A 20,501-nucleotide genomic window follows, 5' to 3' on the forward strand; every position below is an offset into this window, starting at 1 on the left:
CATCCACTGTTTGAATCTGCCAATGGCCATGATAGTTATGGATGGGTCAGGCAGTGATAAGGAGGCCAGGAGCTTCTTTGGGGTATCCCACATGCCTCCACTGGTTTTTCCAGACCATGTACAGGGAGTCAGTACAAGTCTTGCAGAATTGAGACACTGTGGCATGTTGGGCTAGTCTTTGATGTAGAACTGCTTTTATCTGCCTTAGGCCAATATATATGATCCTCATTGTTCACAAATTATATTCTTTTGGGGAAGTTATTTGAAGTCTTTACTTAGTTCACTGGAGTAGGCAGGCTTACCTTTCACGTCTACCTAGTTATGTTCCTATCCTATGTATAGGAATCTGCAGGAGTGATGGCTCCACATGTAACTGTGCACGGAGGTCAGAGCATACACCATGGATCCTAGTCCCGGAGATGAGATTCCAAATCTCAAGCCAAACAGAGCTAGCACAGGCCTCCCACTGATACCAGAAGCCATCAGAACAAATGTGGTAAGAGCAAGGGTGCCTGGGAGGCTCAGGAGACTGGTCTCCTGGACGTGGAGGGGATCCAGGCAGCAACACCCAAGAGTCCTGCCCACATGCTCACATGCTGCTCAGGCGCCTAGGCACCTCTAGGCCCCAGGCAATGGGGCCTTGTCTGCAAGGCTGTCATGTCCTACCTTCTCCCAAGAGAAGGAAAGGGGTAGAAGGAAGCTGTATTTATTCTACAGTTGTGATACTCAGACTTTTTTCTGTATTACTACCCATTTTATCTTGACAATTGGTTTCAAGGTGGCTTTTATTTTGTTGCCAGGGACCCATGAAATTGGAATTCAAAGTGGTTTTCTCCCACAAGAGCTTTCACCATGTGAACTGATTGTTTGGAAAGGATCATCATTACACTTAATCTTAGCCAAAAGGCCGAGAAGATAGGAAAGGACTTTCATTAAGTAGAAATTCTACATCTACTATATCTTTAAGTCTCTTATTGTGTAATGTTTCACTGACAATAGTATAAAAACTCTTAAGAAAAAAGTGTAGGAACAGTTTGACCCCCATTCTTGTTAGACCGTTGAATTGCAGTTAGGTTGCTTATTTTATGTATCGATATTCGATATGAATTGCTATAAACTTTCCTCAATACTGCTTTTGGTGTATTTCATAAGTTTTGTTACTATTTTTCAACAGATTTTAAAATTTCCCTTTTGGCTTTGTGATTTATTAATTAGGACCAAGCTGTTCAGTCTCCATTTGCTGAATTTTTAGGCCCTTTAATGATCTCTGATTTTTCTTCCATTATGGTCAGAAAAATGATTTTTCCAGTTTGCTGAGACTTGTCTCTACTTAATAAATTGTCTATTCTATAGAATGTTCCATGTGCTATTTCAAAGCATGTGTATTTTGCAGTGATTGAATGGGATAGTCTTTAAATGTCTAGTAGGTCCTTTTGTTTTTGTGTACTCACTTCTGATGCTGTTTTCTCAACAACCTATCCCTTGAGAAAAGTATTCCATTATTAATTACTGTAACTTTGTTTTTAGATCTAATGCTTTATAAAATGAGTGCTCTGACATTAGGTACATTTACAGTTGTTGGACTTGTGTGAGTTATCAACAGCATCATGGTATAAAATTGTCTTTTTTCTTTTATTTTTTACTGTTTTTGTCCTAGTTAAGTATCATATCTATTTCCATCTTTTCATATTCAATCTGTGTATTCCAGTGAAGTTTCCTAATATGTAGCAAATTATTGGATTTTGTTTTTATATTCACATAGCCAATCTCTATGTTTTACTTGGGAATTTAGACCATTTATAACCAGTTACTGGTAATGACTCAGTCCTATCGTATTTTTTAGAAAATTCGTTGTTTCTTTGCTTTTGCTTATCTTCCTTATGCTTTGTCTACAAAAACATTGCTAGGTTCCCATTTTTTTCCTTTCCTTTGACTTGACATTGTTTTCAATTCATGCTAGACATTGCAAAAATCAGCCATCCTTTGCATCCTGATGGTAAAGTGTTGTTTCTGTTTTGGAAAGTCTTACTGGTTAGACTGATAATCACTTTAGTTCCGTCATATCTGTTTAAAAATTGTTTATTTTTGTATAACCTTTGTTCTTTTTTCCGGTGGGTTCTGTATTTCTATATGTTTTTGTGGTGGTGATTAAATCTTCATTATTTCTGTGCATTATTCTGCTGCATTTATGACCTAATTCCCTGCTAATGGCCTAGGAAAGCAGTGGGAGAGGGCCCAAGTCTTTGAGCCTGTGTACTCATATGAGAGACCCAGAAGCAGCTCTTGGCTACCAGCATCAGACCAGCCTAGCTCTGGCTATGGCATATAGAAAATGTCTCTCTCCCTCTCTAATTCTGACTTTTAAGTAAAATAAATAAATCTTTAAAACAAAAACTACCAGAGTCTCAAATAATTCAGCAAGATCTCACTGTCAGAGCCAAATACTGATATAAATATCCTCTTTGTGCTGGGCCTTACTTTGAATCAATACTTCAGAGGAAAATTCTAAGACTTCAAAATACAGAGGCCTTCCTTGAAAATCTTCATCCTACATAATATTCAGATACAAACTGAACTGCTTCCAGCTTTTTGTGTGAAAAAAATCTTCACTTGAAGCCTACAATTAAAAAAAAAAATTCTACCTATTTTTATTGGAAAGTCAGATACAGAGAGGAGAGACTGAGAGGAAGATCATCTGTCCTTTGATTCACTCCCCAAATGGCTGCAATGGCTGGAACTGAGCAGATCTGAAGCCAGGAGCCTCTTCGGGGTCTCCCATGCAGCTGCAGGGCCCAAGGCTTTGGGCTATCCTTGATGCTTTCCCAGGGCACAAGTAGGGATATGGATGGGAAGCAGGGCAGCAGGGATTAGACCTGGCACCCATATAAGATTCCTGCACATGCAAGGCAAAGACTTCAGCTGCCAGGCTACCGTGCCAGGCCTAAGTCTACAATTTTTGTGAACAACTTTCAAAAGGGAGAAGGTGCTCTATCATCTGTCATAGGAGAAACTAATATTTCTCCTCAGTTGGGACAAGACATATCTCAGTTATTTTTAGAAAGGTAAAGCACATCCGTATAATTTCTTAAAATAATTAAAATTCAGATTACACCCTTGCCTTACTGCAACATTTGGTCTATTTTTTTAGATGATATTAAGAATAGTGGCAGATTGAGTGAGGTATGTCTCTGGCTTCCTGACTTTGGCCTGGCCCAACCCTGGCTATTGTGGGCTTTAATGGAGTGAACCAGAAGATGGAAGGTCTGTATCTTCTACTTTGTCCCTAGCCTCTTGAAGTAATTTTCCTGGAACATTGATTTATTCTAAGAGTTATAGAGAGACTGACCTGCTATTTGCTGGTTTACTCCCCAGATATCATTTAACAGACAGGCCTGAGTAATCTGAAGTTAGGAGCTTCATCTGGTCTCTTTTGGGTAGCAGGATGTGGCTTTTCCTAGGCCATTATCGGAAAGCTGGGTTGGAAGTGGATCATCAAGAAACAAAATGGTGTCAATACAGAATACCAGTGTTGCAGAAACCGTCATAATCCTCTATGCTACAATGCTCCATTTTTTTTTCTTTTTAATGAGAAATCAGGGGCCAGTACTGTGCCAAAGTGAATTAAGCTGCTGCCTGCAGCTTTAGCAACCCATATGAGCTCCTGTCCAAGTCCTCACTGCTCCATTTCCAATCCAGCTTCCTGCTAATGCACCTGGGAAAGCAGGAGAAGGCCAAGTCCTTACTTCCCTGCACCAAAGCTCTTGGCTTTGGTCTGGCCTAGCCCCAGCAGTTGAAGCCTTTTGGAGAATGAACCAGCAGATCGAAGATCTGTCTCCCCCTCTATCTAAAGCTCTGCCATTCAAATAAATCAGTCTGAAAAAGGGAGGACGAGCAGTCATCTGAGCCCTATCCACAGGAAAAAGTATTTCACACAGGTGTCACCTCCAAAGAAGACACACAAAAGACACTATTATGCAACATTCAGTATATTTTACTAAAGAATATGGTTCAAAAAAACACACAGTGGAACTTAAAACTAGTCCAATTAACTGGATAGGGTTGACTCCATCCCAGCCCCATTTTCTTTCAATGTATATGGAGCTGAAGCTGTGTGACAGCACTGTATACACTTTGCCTTCCATTATGAATGTCAGTGAAATTCTCTGAACATAAATGAACTTCTCTGAGCTGAGACACAAACAAAGTTTTACAAGATACAGGCACTTTATGTTCCCAGTTTTAAAAATAAACCAAGTGAAAAATATTAATAAAGGTAACTGGAATAGAGAAAGCTTTAGGAGTTCTACCATTCAGTTCTAGTGGCTTCCACTGAATGCAAACAAACAAGTAAAACAAAGTTTAACTGAGGTTAATGGTCATTTTGTGAAAAGAAATCCAATTTACTACAATTGGAAGAAGCGAATATTTGAATCCAAATTAAAGATATGCAGCAATGTGCATTAAATTGTACACATTTACTCAGCTGAATAACCTCTGAAAGCTTTGCAAGTGTGGCTAGTGAGAAAAGCAAAAGGTGCTGTTATTCCACAGTATCTGATTAAACAAAACAAAGCAATTTACAAAAAAAAGTACCAAATGATACTTTAAAATAAATAGTTCATCATTTTGATGAATATATACATGTAGAGTCCACTTCTTGGGGATTTAGCTATCTAAGAGTGGCATGTCACTATCCAGAGGTGCAGGAGCAAGTTCACATAAATAAAACAGTGTAGCTTCACTAGCTTCAGCCTCAGTCAATGGCTCCAGGCGAACAAGCTTACTTTGGGTTGGTTCTGGGTCCAGGCTGCTATCCAGAAGCTCATCAACTTCAATGGGTTTATCTACAGAGGACAGAACTTCTGATGATGCCGCTGTACTTCCCTGTTCAACAGCAGAAGCAGGGTTCCCATCAAGGAATGCAAGAAGTGGAAACGCAGTGTACTGGATAAGCTGCTTATCTAAAAACCAGAAAACATTCTTTTATTAACAGCTTGTACTAAATTCAGGCTGAAGGGAGAAAAGTGAAAACAGGATACATGTATGTAATTACTACAGTTTACATAGCCAAATAAGAAACAATATTTGTGTCAATAAATTTTAAAATGTTTATGACAGATAGTCCTTTACTCAACACTTAAGAAGAAGAGTTTTAACAATTAAGATGCTAGCTAGGGTCTCGCAGTCTCCTAGTAAGACTGTCTGGCTTGAATCCTAGTCAGAGCTGAGACAGTTCAACTGACTGGCTTTCTGCCACCCACATGGGAGATCTGGCTGAGGATCTGAATCCACCTTCTGCCTAACCTGGCTACACACTGTGGACATTTCGGGAGTACACCAGCAAATGACGGAACTCTGTCTCCTTCTCACTCTTTCTGCCTCACAAATACAGACTTCTTTTTAAAAAAAGGAAATGAGAGCTCGTTCATGTCTCCGAAAGTTAAAACAAAAATTTAAAAGATAAAACTGTGACCTCAACTTTAAGAACTGCTACACCACCAATTCAATTTTCTTCATATGCTAGAGCCTTGAGACATTGAGTACAAAAATGAAGCCATTATATTGGGTTCACCTGTTAAATATGATAAAGACATTTTTTGGCTTGCATTAGCTTCAATATGGAATTAAAAAAAAAATAAAAACTTGCAGAAACTATTACTATAGCTACATACACTTACCTGGCTTTGATTTAGATTTTCTTCCCTCTTCTGAAACTTGCTGAACCACATTGTTCTTGGTAGTTTCTAATCCTTTATTTTCAGACTAAAAGGAAAAGAATATATATTAAAAATACTTGTTTCACGTATGTTCCTAAAAATACAAAAAAATTACAATATGTAAATACTGCTGTGTTATCTGAAATACAGAAACGGAAAACAAGGAAAGATGAATCATAGATACTTAAATAGAAGACTGGTAAGAACACTGTTGTCATCAAGGCCTCTCAACTACCATGACACTGAAAAAGGAGTGGTATTTCGATACAAACACAGAATCTGTCAAGAGTAGAAGACTGAAATGAATTAAAGAAAACTTTAAAAAATATTAATAGAGATAATTAACACTTTAAGCAATCAAATTCATTTAAAATGCAGTGCACATTTTTCTTCAATAAACAGGCCAAACATATTTAAAGTAGTTCACAGGAAGATATTGTCTTAACATTATTTATCCCTAGGTCTTTAAAGCCTCAAGGATGATATGATTTCTGCTCTTGTACTTCTTGTAGCTTCTGCAACTGTTGTTGTCATTTCAAACACTTCTTTCAGCCGCTGTCTTCTTTCCTTATATCTGACAGGGGAATTAAATCTTTACCATTGTTAAATTCTTCAGTGCTATTGCTTCTTGGCCTTTTGGCTAAGATCAAGTGTACATTCTTCAGTGCTCACTTCAGTGATGTTCAAACATTGAGGTGAAGAGGTGCCTAATTCCTCCTAAAAGCTATAAGTCCCCGGTATCTGAACCTTGGTTAAGTATTTATGGTGTAACAAAATCTGTACACTAGTACCTGTGACTGCCCCTAAGAGCAACCATAACATGAAGCAACACAAGTTTCCACGATTCATACAAGATGATGGCATCAAACTACACATTTCCAAAGTTGACATTAAAATCTCATTTAGTATTAATAATAAACACATAAACATTGATGCAATATCATCTACATTTTTATACTACCTAAAAAGGTATTTTCAAGGACTTCACTGTTGTTATAAACATGTTATAACATGTTATAACACTGTTGTTATAAAAATAGGATGGCATGGATTTCATTTCCCACATAGTCAGTTTCTAGTCTGAATTACATATTGAGGGGAATAAAGGCATCTTCACTTAGGAGCAAAATGTTGTAATCCAGGTCATGAGCAAGGGAAGGAATTACTGATGAAATGCTAATTATTTAGAACCTTTAATCTGGATTCAGAATGACAAAAGTCTAATATTTCTGCAATATTACAATGCAATATTACAACACAATGAGTAATCTAATGTTTAACTGCTATTTCTGAAAACTATAATCAAATTACAGGTTTCTTATATAAGATGACTAAAGAACAAACATAATTCAATGTCTGGCAATATATAAACAATAAAACACAGTCACTAATTGAATATACAAGTCTTACTATATGAATTTACAATCTTCTAACAATACTATGATTATATTAACAAAGTTTAACGATCCACACAATCTTATATTATCCCAACTATAGTCCACAAGCCTAATTTGGCATAGTGCCTATGTGTAAACAAAGCTTCACTGGAACACAGCTGTAACAGGGAATATTTGGACTGCAAAACCAGTATTTCTATAGAAAACTGCTGCTATAAAACCCAAATATTGAACGTAAGATCATCTTACTGATTCACACATTCTTAAGTTCTTTAAACATTAAGCTACCACAACTCTGGAAAAAAGCAGAAAATCTATTCAGGATATCCTCATGCAAGACAACAGTCAGGAAATTCAACAATCTCACCCTAATTACTCATAATTATCTGATATATGCCCATTTTCAACTTTATAAAACAAGAATCTGATTTCAATAATTTGGTTCTTGATTTGCCACTGCAGTCAATGGAAAACAAGGGTTACTAATAATCTGTTATAGATACGCAATAGGGAAGTATATACCTACTTAGGCAAAAAGCTGTATAAAGTAAATGAATTATTTATAAACACTGGCTCTGAATTGCCTTCACTACTCATTAAAAAATCAGTTCTAAAGAATCTTGTCAAAACCTGCTAAGCCAAACCGGTGCTCTATGTGTTACAACTGAAAACAAAACAAAACAACAACAAATTTATTACTTAAAAAAGAAAATAAAGGTCCAAAGTCCTGTGCATAACTGTTTTAACTCAGCTTTCCTGCAATTAGCACAAATTCTTGAGTTTTTTAAATATGCTAGTAAAATTAAAGAATTTAAAGATTATGGGTACCACTAAATTTTCAATAAGAATGTTGAGATGTTATTATAGAAGGAATAAAAATATAAACCTCAGCATTTACAAAACACAAATAATCTTACTATAGTAATTCATTTTAATGGCATACTTTAAATGTGAAGTTTAGTTCATTTATTTTCCAGCACCAAAAATGCCACTTATACATTGGTAGTTAATATCATAAATGTCAGTAGGATTGGGAAATTATACACCCCTAGCCAAAGGCTAAGTCTTCATTTAGACTTTTACTATTTTATTTTTATCACACATACTACCTTAGAATATAAAATGCTTTTTTAAAATTGGGAGTGATATTGCTCTCTCTATATAGGGATTTTTAATATTTTTTACAGCTATGGGTCCTGAGCAACATGAATTAAAACTTACTTTTGTATTATTGATGTAATCTGTGGGATTCATCTGCACAGAACTAGTGAAAAGCTGAAAGACCAAACAAGAAAGATGATAAGTTTAAAAAATAGTAAAAAAAAATTGTGTGTTCAAAATCTGTATACAACCACACCGGGAGAAGAGATGTAGTTCCTACACTTAGAAGTTTTCACACAATAAAATCAGTCTGGAAGAAGAAAGCAAAAAGAACAAATAAACAAAAGCAGAGCAAGCTAGCCCAACGCATCAGATGAAAGTTCACGTTGCAAGATTTTCTCTATAAAGCAGTAAGGTAAAACACTTGAGACAAATGATGCTTTCTCTCTATCTCCCTTTATCATTACTCTAGTCGATTAGTTTTCATTTGTTTTCCTTCATGCCTTTGTCAGCAAGTCACATCCAAGACTGAGTCCACACTTTAATACAAAGCTTATACTTAAATATCTACTTATCACAACATTTCTACAGAATCTATGACAGAGGTTCCTAAACCATACCAGGAACATCCCAACACAACAGCACATCTACTTCTTAGTTTGTTTTACCTCATCTAAACAAGTTAAGTTTAAAGTGCTAAGACTTCTCCCTACTGTACTCCTCAGTCCAGTGGGTTTATAGATACAGCTTTAATTTAAGTCATAAGATTCAAAGTCATCCCTGCCACAGGGATTTACCAAACTCCTAAAAAATAATCATGCAGAACACAAGGTGAAGATGCTATTCCTGCTCTCTAGGAGCTTACATTCTAAAAGACCATTAAGAACAGCATCAAATAGCAAAATAGGTTCACCAAAATACAGTAAAAGAATGGTAGGATTCCAAAGTACTAGGATATTAAGAGAATGAGAAGTCAAGAAAGCACTCACAGAGATACACAATAAAACAAAAAGACCTTGGAAAAGTTGCATGGCATATTCTAAACCCTGGAGAATGGTTAGATCTTGGAAAATGAGAAGATGGAGGCAGAGTTCTTTGGTACAGTATCAGCAACAACAAAAGTTTAGGGTATCCTCTAGGAATGTGGTAGGTTGTCCCAAATACTATAGAAGTTCTGAGTTGACCAGCAAATTAGGTACAATAAGAGAGCAAAGCCAGTCAGTTGACACGAGTACATCTTAATGACAATGAAAGCCTTGAGTGCATCCTAAGCAAATCCATAGTGCTTTAAGATAGTATTCTATGAAAACAAGCACAGCAAAAGGTCTGGATAATGAAAAAATAAAATGCAACCAGGACATAAGCAGATTCCTCTACACTAGAGATAATGATTTCTTTCCTTAACATTCCATATTTCATAGTTCTAAAAATATTCCTAGATATTCCTTTGCTTTCTCTTTCCTCCTCATTCCCTTCTCATATTATCCATTGATTACTTAAGAGGAATGAGAAATTAGATCTTTAACATGAGACAGTAATACATGATTATCAGTATCCGGTGGTTTAGCCTGCTACTATCTATCTCAGAGGTTTAACCAGATTCTGTCCCTATTGAGGATGCCTTTGAAGGCAAGCAGTTTAAGCTCCGGTTTCTCTATGCTCCCTCCAACTCACTACTCATTCATTGCCACAGGAATAGTTTGTTTAGTATTCCCAGCAGATATACAGTAAATTATAAAACCTGTATCATACAAAAGGAACTGACTATGTTGGTAGAATTCTAAGACCAATTACTCCCAAGCAAATTCTCCACACCATTAAGGACTGAACTCTCCACAGAAAAGCTATGAACTCTTTAATTCACATCTTTACCATAAAGGGTGATTACTAAAGAAACCACAAAAGGAAACAATCTGAGGCAATGTTTAAATGATGACTCCAAAGACACAGAATCAGAATTAAAGTACCTTTAAAATATTAAAAGCTAAAAGTACACATTTCAGACCAAGTCTGAATTAAAAAGAATGAAAAAGAGATAGAAAAAATAAGGAGATAAAAGGACAGAATGCCTTGGTGGATGTCTACAAGTAAAACACAGCAAGAAAAAAGAAAAGCTCCTAAAGAAACAGAATGGTTAGAAACACAGAATAGGGCCAGACACAATAGCCTAGAAGCTAAAGTCCTCACCTTGCATGCGCTGGAATCCCATATGGGTGCCAGTTCGGGTCCTGGCTGCTTCACTTTCCCATGCAGCTCCCTGCTAGTGGCCTGGGAAAGCAGTCAAGGAAGGCCTAAAGCCTTGGGACCCTGCACCCATGTGCGAGACCAGAAGGAGGTTCCTGGCTCCGGATCAGTTTAGCTCTGGCTGTTGCAGGCACTTGGGGAATGAGTCAACGGAAGGAAAATCTTTCTCTGTCTCTCCTCTCTCTATAAATCTTTCTAATAAAAATAAATAAATATTTTTTCAAAGAAGTCTCACCGAGTAACAATAGTTCTAGTAATTTAGAGTTCCTGCAACAGCCCTTAGAAAATTGGGTGAGAGAGGTTCATGTTTCCAACATTAATAACATATCGAGGAAGCGGCATGAGTCAAAAATGGAACTCAGAAGATATGATTCAAAATCCACATTCCACTTGCTCAATGGATTAAGAAAGAAAAAGTTATACTTAATACGGAAAAACTAAAATAAGCAGGCACCTCAGGCTCAGAGTAAATAAGCGAGAAAATAGTGTTTCAAAAGAAAATGAGTAAAAAAGAGGTAGATGCTTATCTCCACAGGCTTGCAGTGAGGGAGTTAGAACAGTAAATAAGAGAACAGTAAATAACAGCAAAACGTCAAAAGCAGACTTTGTAAGACGAGAAAGATCAAGATAGAAAAGAAACAGAGAGGCAAAAGACAGAACTAGGAATGTGCCTCCTAGAAGAAGTAAGCACTTTCTCCAAGAAAGGATAGGGACTGGAAACAGAAACACTGCAGAAAAGAAATCAGAGCATAATCTACTGTTCTCTGAATAGGGAGCACTTGGCTAGGTAGTCTTGAGGATAGATTTAAGTGCATTCAACATATATTCCAAAGTTAAAAAGAAGCAATGGTTTATATGTGGCTAGAATTATGAGATTTTTAATTCATTTTAGAGAACATATAGCTTGAAATATTCCAGGATCCACAGTAGGGAAAGGGTTATTAGAATCAAGGAGGATTGCCAGCTTACTGTTAACAAACTGAAATATATTATCAACATGGGTGTTTAATTTACTTAAGATGATTAACAAAGGTCAGTACAGAAAGAAAATTTTCAAAAAAAGTGATATCCATCCCCTATGATGACTGTATTCTGAAAAGGGGTGACAAACTAATATGATATTGACAAAAATTGGTAAGTACAGAATTAAGATAAACTAATGAAAATAAGCTTGAGGAGTATAAAGGCATTAATTAATGCTTTTCTGCCTCGTTAAGACGCCCTTAGAAGGTTTAAGATTATACTCTTTCATGTGAGAGAAGCTGCATTACAAGACAAGGAACAAACAAAAGCAATAAAACCTTTCAGAAGCAAAGACAGAAACCTGTTCACAGAAAAAAACAGAAATAAGAACAACATTCATCTGAGGGGGGATAGGCCATAAAGCTTTACATAAAGAAGAAGCTTTACATAAAGAAGAATGGAACAGCAGGAACAAGTGGGAAGACAGAAAGAAGGTTGGATAGTACCAGAAAAGTGGAAAGGAGATTTAAATCCATATATTAGAGTTAAGTTCATATAGACAGTGGCAGGAATTGGTACAGGAGAAACTTGGAGATATAAAACTATTACAGGTAGCACACATAACATAAATACATTTGAATGAAAAATTTCGCAAGTATTAAAAACTATCTATGCTGTCTCCTGGCTACAACCAATTTCTACAGATCTCTATTCAGTGACAATTTATTCTGCAGAAAAACATAACAGAACAAGTCCAGACAAGACCTAGATTTAACAGAGCTGTTCAACAGAATGGTTATGTTGTTCACAGGAGAGTCACTGAACTGCTACTCAGAGGCAATCAGTCATCATCCTCCTTCAATGTTCCAAATCAATCCATTCCAGTCCTTCAGATAAAAACATTTACTTAAAAAAAAAAGGAAATTCAAAACCAAGTATACGCACAAAAAAAAAGCTGTGCTGGTGTTTGAATATTATAAATACATAAATTACCAGTATAATAAAGATTAGACAAAGTACCTACATCAACCAGTAGATCTGGGTCTATGCTAAACTGTCTTCCTGAGAGCATAGCTTGGAAGTCCTCCAAACTGCAATCAATACTGTCAAGATAATCCAACAGTTCAACCCTAAGGAAAAAAAATTAAATATTAGGTCTTCCTCTTTTCATGTTTAAATTCACTGCTGAAACTTGGTCAAGAAAATACTGCTAGCTACTTATTAACCACTTCTTTAGATCTTATGCAAGATTTCAAATTCCTGAAAATCTGAACTCAGGTTAACAAAATATCACTACTTACAGAAAAAAGGCTCCAAAACAACACAGCCTAACTTGCTTTTGTTCTACATTATAAAGTATTTAAACACAGATTCTTCTTATTATACACCAACTTTCTTTATGCCATTAAGTCCCTTAAGAAATGTCATATTATTTCACAGTCCTGATTCAAACAAAAAATCACAAGCACCTTATGGACACTCAAAATAGGTATTTGGGATGATTAAATTTTTTCATTACATAGCTCCATCTAGACCAAGGTGGGCTACATGGGTTCAGCTAAATATTAATAAATATATATATATATAAAAAAAGAAAGGCAGTATCTAAGAGAAATAGAACGTCAAGTGAATAAAGCAAAATTAATATCAGACAACACTGATATATGAGTACTCACTTTCCCAAAAGATTGATGTTATCATTCAAAATGGAATCCATCATGGTTACGGGATCCTCTGTGGTCAGACTGGATGAGCCATTTAGCTGGACAGCACTAGACATGAGAGGACTAGTGCCATCACTTCCTGAACTCACGGATTCTCTGGCTTGTTCACTCTGCTCTCCACTCTGTATGACAGGTGCATACTCATCTTCATTGTCATCCTCAACAATGACAATATCAGGGTACTGGCTACAGCAGGATCAGTGACACAAGAAAGAACCAATCACATTTCAGACAAATTGAATAAACTCACTGAATTCACTCATTCTCAATGGAAATTCTCTCAAACCACATTTCCAATTTCTTAGGTATGTAGTTTAATCATAAATATCAACACTTCATAATATACAGGCCCAAAAAGAATCACTGGAAAGTATGTAACACTAAAATAAAAACATCAAATAATTCTCAATCCTACTTTGCTCAAGAGGAAAGGGGGGAGGGCTTTAGTTGGTTGAATAATTTGGTTCATTTTAACTATTCAATTGAGGAACCCAAATATGAAATACATAAGTTTCTTTAGTTATAAAGCACTTTTTAATTTAACTCTTTATAAAGAAAGATGACCAATATTTTCAGAATTGTTTATTTTACAAACCTCTTACCTGGAAGAATCAGATATAACGTCCTCATTAGTTTCTGGAATAACTGGGATACTTTCTTCATCTGCGTTATCATCAGTAACATCATAAATAATGATGTCATCGGATATCCGCTCTCTTGGCTTTAAACCTTCAGTCCTACTGTGTGGAACCTAATTGGTGAGGGAGAAAAAGGTATCTAAAACCAAAACCACAGTAACTACAACACCAGATACTGCTTCACAGGACAGCAACTATTAAATGGTGGATAACAATGCTAAACAAAAAGGTATATCTTTGGCCCTGATGGGACTTATCACTGGTGTTAGAAGACCCAGGAGGATTATTCTCTGCATTCTACTTAACACATTTATAATAAGATACACTGAATATGGCATGCCTAACAATGTTTCTACAAGAACTTCGAAACTGAAAGTATTTTTTATATCTAGAATTACAAGTCTTAGGATTTCACCAGAAATCTCAAGTAAGCAGATCACTATTAGGCTGATGGTGATTTATGTCACCTAAGCTACTACTGTGAAATGCGTTACATATTCTTAATCAAGGCAAGAAAAAAAAAAGGCACTTTAACAATTTCAAGGTCAAATGTCAGTCTTATAGCAATTAAAAAAAATTTGAGGGCCCAGCTGCGTGGCCTAGCAGCTAACGGCCTCACCTTGAACATGCCCCAGGATCCCATATGGGTGCCGGTTCTAATCCCGGCAGCTCCACTTTCCATCCAGCTCCCTGCTTGTGGCCTGGGAAAGCAGTCGAGGATGGCCCAAAGCTTTGGGACCCTGTACCTGTGTGGGAGACCCGGAAGAGGTTCCTGGTTCCCAGCTTTAGATTGGCTCATCACCGGCCGTTGTGCTCATTTGGGGAGTGAATCATGGGACGGAAGATCTTCCTCTCTGTCTCTCCTCTCTATATATCTGACTTTGTAATAAACATAAATAAATCTTCAAAAATTTGAAATCGAGCTGTACTCAGATAAGAGCCACAAAATTAAAAACAAAAATTCAACTTTTTAAAGCAAATTAATATTATAATGCAAAAACATATACTAGTAAAAGAGAATATAATAATATATAATACATTATATAAACCAAGTTAAATTAAAAAAAAATCTTCACCCATTTATGTGAGCCTTCAATCTAAAAGCTAGGTATGCTTAACTATTTATAAACAGAAGAGATCAGGTGTAAAGTTTCATCTGTGAGAAAAAAAATCCTAATATTTCTATTATAAATCTCAGCAATATTTAAAACTCAAATATTTGAAAATAATAACAGTAATAAAGATGATAATAAAAGCAGGAATTCTAAACCAATTTGTAACTGCCTATACATTTGAAAAATTAATCTGTGACAAAGACTGAACATAAATATTTTACTACTGCTAGAGTAAAAGAAATTCTAGTATATGTATAATAAAAACTAAAATAATGGAAGACACATAATCATTACACTACCATAATTTCATTGTTAAATTAAAACATAAGATTGAAATACGTGAAATCTCTACATTTGATAAATAGCAACAAAAATGCACATTTGCCAAGTGATACATCCAAAATAGCATCATTTATAAAGTTTAGATACACGCAAAATAATGCTTAGTATTATTACTAGAGGCACATACAGAAAACAGCCATGAGAATCATAAACACTAATTCAATATAATAATTGTCTCAAAAAGAACAAGAAGACACAGAAGAAAAAACTTGGCAACAGGCAACTGGTACTATATTGTAATGTTTATAAAGCTGGGGGATGAACACTTGGATTATTATTCACTGAAATTCTTCGCATTAAATACTGCAATAAAACAAGTATAAGACAATAAATAGACTATTTTTTTAAAAAATTACTTTGTGATGGTGATTATCAGTTGATTCTTTGACTATGTGCTGAAACAGATTCTTCTTTGGGGCTCCATTAGTATTTAGTAGTAGAGGCCTGAAAATCAGAAAAATATTCACGCAGTTCAGTGAAGCAAACGTAAGAAATTTAAACTGTTTCCAACAATTTACTTACATACAAAGTCACCTCAGCAATAAAAAATTTCAGTAATATCCTCCAATGAAGTTTTTTTCTATTGTCTAAGGTTTACTTATTTTTAATGAAAAGTGAGATTTACACAGGGGAGAGACAGAAAGATCTCCATCCACTGGTTCACTTTCCAAATGGCCTCAATGGCTACAGCTGAACTGATTTAAAGCTGGGAGCCAGGAGCTTCCTCCTGGTCTCCCACATAGTGCAGAGCCAAAGGCTTTGAGCTAGTGCTTTTCCAGGCCACAATGAGGGAGCTGGAAGGTATGGGAGGTCGCCTCTGGATCTCCACCTGCCTACCCATGTGGAGGCCATAGGCACATGGCACTGTGCCCTTAGCTAACAGACTCCAACATGGCCTGTTCACTGGGCATGCAATAGGAGCAATGGGCTGCACCCCAGTCTCTCTTTCCTGCTCTGCTAGGACTTCCTTTGTAAACAACTCTAGGAAGTCAAATGTTATATTCATCCTGCTTTAACGAGCCTGCCCTGATACACACAATTGCCTGTGCTTTCTATGCTTCCTGACCCTTAACTTCACTGGAGGGTCCACAAGAGATAGACATATCTGTTAGCCAGTCACAATGTTGTTGCACTGTGAGGACCTCCCTTCTCCCTTTCCCCTTCTCCTATATAAGCTTGTGATTTCTTTTAAATAAACTGGGTATGTTCACCACCAGTTTGTCTCTGCTGTTTCTGCTGCATAATAACACTGTTGCCTCACCCCTTGGTGGTCTTTGGGCAAGAACCCCGAGAAATGGCACCCAAACAGGAACCTGAAGAGTTCGAGACTTTTAACAGTTCAAGACTTCAAAAGTTTCAGACTTCAGGACTTCAAGACATCAGGTAAAATTGGGTGAGGCCCCAGCTTTGGTTTGTGGGCGGAGATGTTTTGCCCTAACCAGTGCAGAGATTTTGCACCTTAACCAGTGGGCGCTGAAACTCTTGTCCTAATTTGTGGATTCAGATTTTTGCACCCCCCAGTTTGTGCTCTGAGATTTTCATCCTCTGATTTCTGTGTTACAGGATATCTGCTTTTTCGTGGAGCTCTTGGCGCAGGTGCTTGATTCTTTGATTGTGTCTCACAGTGATCATGCATCAAATAAGTTCAAGCGATTCAGAATGTAAAACGTGGAGTAGGACCACTCCAGAGACAGATTCCTCTGACTTCAGGAGAGTGATGCTGAATCCCATTTGGGTATGAAAGAAAGTACAGATAAATTGTGTTTGGAAGGAAAGGGAAGTGAGGCATACTCATCTAGCAGTTCGGCCCAGCAGGGGGATGCAGCTGCCCTTGGTCACTCTTGTTAACTTTGCTCCAGATTCAGTTATGGGCGGCTTTAGGGGAAGAGCCCATGGCCAACAGTGGGCCACAACCACCTCCATTGGTTTAGAGCCCCCCTTTGCCACCCCAGTCAGAGTAACCCCCCACTTAAGACTTTGCCTTCTCCCCCTGGGACTCTATTCCAGCCAAGCAGGTTCCGCTGCAAGCACCTCTGGCCATGACACAGCCAGCCCTTCCCCAAAAACCCAAGGGGGTGTGAGTCTACTCTAGAAGCATTCCCAGTTAATAGAATTATCACTAGACAGACTCCCCTGGAGGTGGTATTGCCATGACCCCTTAAGCTAACCTACTATTAAACTGTTTCAAAGTGCTAATTAAAGAACATGCTACTTATTAATGTACAAAGTGTTTTATATACAAGTAATTTTTATGCTTTCAGCTATTCATCAAGTTTCTGACTGCTTTCAATTGATAAAGGTTATATACTTGTTTTAAAAATATTTGAGTGATGACTTTATGTTAATAACTGAATAATCATATTGTGTTATGTTTAGAAAAGAGAAAAAAACCTGTTTCTATTAGATGTTTTGGCCCTTTTGGCATTCTTAAAAAGGCATCCAAAATATTCAAAAGTTTCAAATTCTGGGACTTTGGTATCTCCAACTGAGGCCTCCTGGAGTTATCAACGAACTTTATCTCCAATTTCGTGGAGACAGATGATCAGATTAGGCTGATTGAATTATGTCAAGGTTGTTGTCACAAATGCCAAATGGGGAAAAAGTTTTGTCGCATTGCAGTACTATTGTGTACGTCCATGGAGCTGTGAAGGTTTTAGTTTGCACACTTTTAACAATTTAGTTCGACATTTGTATCTGGTTGTTCACTACATACTCTTAGAATTAACACTGTTGGAAAGATGAAAATTTGGATTTTCAACCTGATGGAGGGATTTCATAGTGGTAACCACTTTTTTCTCTCGGGGTATTGGTTTAAGACTGTTGACTTGATGGCTTTTCACTTACTGGTTTCTGGTGAACACTACTAACTGCTGAACTTGGTTGATGATGGCTTCTTGAGATTTCGGAGTGTGTACATGTGGTCAAACACACTTGTCTTCTTATCTTCGCTTTTATGGAATTGTTGGGTTCTCTGAGTGTGATGTTGGGATAATGATTCTGTGTATGCTGCTCGTAAGCTATTTTAGATTTTGTGGGTTGACTTTTACAGTTTTTGTAGCAGGAGTTGTTTCAGAGGGGGGCAAATACTATCCCCCATGAACATGTTAATTTGGCTTTATTCATATTTTTAAAGTTTTCATTAAAATTCTAAATTTTACAAAAAATCTAAACCACCTAAGATTCCACCCTCTGGTGAGCCACCATCTGTGTGTCAGTGGAGGCCATTTGCTGGTCCAATGCAAATGCCTTTGGTTTGATGAAGGGAACCAGCCAGCCAAAAGTCGAGAGGCCTTGACCCCTTGCTAACCATTGGAAGAAGGTTTGCTTGTGTTTTTCCAGAAACTGAGCCATAGTCTGTATGGGTGTATGCCTGTAATGTCAAGCTGTGGACCCCCTCCACTGGAGGACGCCCCTCCAACAAGACAACTGCAGAAGCTTGTCCTGAAAGATCTATCGCCATCAAGGACCCAACAGAAGAGGAGGAAGCCAACCCTCTCCCAACATTGGGTGATATAGGGGAATCTTCAGGAATTGGCGGATTAGGCATAATGATTGTCCCTGACGTCTCATGCTTTATTTAAATCCCTAATAGATTTAATAGAGCCACAGAGAAATCTTCGTTAAAATGTTTAAGAAACATCTTAAAATTTCTCAGGTAGATCTGAACTCAGTGAGAAATAGGCGATTTTTAAAAGACAGATTCTTGACTACTCTGCACATTTAGAAAATGTATAGACACTTGTAGTGGGACCTGAGAGCACCTGACAACCTCTAAAAGGTGGTCACATGGTCTTTTACTGTAGACCAGCAGGGGATTCCTTAGCAGAGCCTGAGGATAAGAAGAGGTTTGTAATCCTGGTACCAGTGAGACACTTGGTGGCCTCCCAAAAGCTTTTGCTGCAGAAGCAGCAGACTTCTTCATCAAGGGCTGTCAAGAAGAACACGAAGGACCATGTCCCATCTACCAAAGAGAATCACTGGAGGTTTAACTGCCCTCGAAGGCCAAGAAATTCAGGGTCAGCCACTTCCAGTTGGGTCTCTCACACAGGACTGAAGCAGCTCAGGATCCTACAAAGACTCCAGTGCCACATAATATCAGCATCCAGAAGCCCTGGGTGGTTCTCATGGTGAAGGGAAACTTAAGAGTTTCCTTCTGGACTTGGGAGAGCAGCCTTCTCTGTCCTTAGCTCTAGTTTTGGTACCCTCTCCTCTTAGAGTAACCTAAAGGATCTCTCAGGAGCCCCAGATTAGCTCATTTAAAACCAACGGTTCTTATTTAAAACAGAAACTAATATAGAAGTTTAAATCCTCCAGGAGGGTTGCCTGGCCTAAGACTACTCAGCCAGTCCCCTACGAGGCTATTTGCCAATGTCCCTCTTAAGCTTTTGCTAGACTCCACTGAAGTAGGACACCCTCACTGCTCTGATGCAGAGTTCATGTCTTCCTCATTTGTTAACCCATAGAGAAGGTCTCTGTTCACCTACTATGACTCTTCTGTTCTACAGTTGTCAATATATGGTTTCATAAAATTGTACCTTTGTTACTGTGCTTTATGTTCTAGAATAAATGTTTTTCTGACATTTTACGATTCACTGCAATTGGTGAAGTCTAATTATTTTTAGAAAATCTAACACTTGATTATTTCCTGCCTAGATGCGAGGTGGCTTTAGCCTTGTCAGAGCCCAAACTTCAGCAAAGAGAAGTCTCCAAGCTATAATCATTACTCCAGACACCTGATGACTTCTATCTTCTATCAGGGACCTCTAGATTGACCCCTCCTGAAGAGTGCCTTGCTGCTTCCCCCAGCCTTTCAACGCCCCTTTTCAGCACGAAGTAGCCAGAGTGGTCGTCGTCCTGTTTCCCTGGCAGCAGCTGGGTCCATTCTCCTAGGGAGGGATATGAGGAGTCAGATGGGATAATAGGCAGTTAGGGTATCTGGTCCCTGGTGAAGATACCTTTTAAATTCCACAGTGTGTGACCTCCTCAGCCTCACATGTGGTTTGCAATGACCACTTTTGCATTTGAAATCACATAGCCTTCACTAATGTTGGTGATGTTTTCATTTTACACCTCACAACCTGTGTTGTCTGATCATTTGTGGCTTAATGTCTTATAAAATCTTTGAAACGAGAATGGTGCTGGTGCCAGTGCCAGTGCCAGGGACTCCAGCCCAGCCTAAGATGAGAGACAGGGACCCTGAAAGCAAGCACATGACAAGATCCTCTCTACACTGGACCCAACATGCTCCTGGCCTCATCAT

The 20,501-nt window shown here is 37.7% G+C and overlaps 1 protein-coding gene across 3 annotated transcripts in view; it reads right to left on the minus strand.

Moving 5' to 3' along the window:
• Window positions 1–3,970: 3,970 nt before the first annotated feature.
• Window positions 3,971–20,501, minus strand: part of HSF2 (heat shock transcription factor 2) — a 39,861-nt gene continuing 23,330 nt past the window's right edge. For 2 of the 3 annotated variants that reach the window (XM_058679701.1, XM_058679815.1), the window contains exons 7-13: window positions 15,598–15,685; window positions 13,749–13,897; window positions 13,099–13,332; window positions 12,447–12,552; window positions 8,336–8,389; window positions 5,679–5,763; window positions 3,971–4,961 (exon numbers count right to left, since the gene is read on the minus strand). In XM_058679701.1, coding sequence (XP_058535684.1) covers window positions 4,666–4,961; window positions 5,679–5,763; window positions 8,336–8,389; window positions 12,447–12,552; window positions 13,099–13,332; window positions 13,749–13,897; window positions 15,598–15,685 — 1,012 coding nt within the window. In that variant the 3' untranslated portion in view covers window positions 3,971–4,665. The remainder of the gene's footprint in view (window positions 4,962–5,678; window positions 5,764–8,335; window positions 8,390–12,446; window positions 12,553–13,098; window positions 13,333–13,748; window positions 13,898–15,597; window positions 15,686–20,501) is intronic. The other variant, XM_058679754.1, reaches the window with a different exon arrangement.

Source organism: Ochotona princeps, chromosome 1 (genome assembly GCF_030435755.1).
Source record: "Ochotona princeps isolate mOchPri1 chromosome 1, mOchPri1.hap1, whole genome shotgun sequence".
Lineage (NCBI taxonomy): Eukaryota > Metazoa > Chordata > Mammalia > Lagomorpha > Ochotonidae > Ochotona > Ochotona princeps.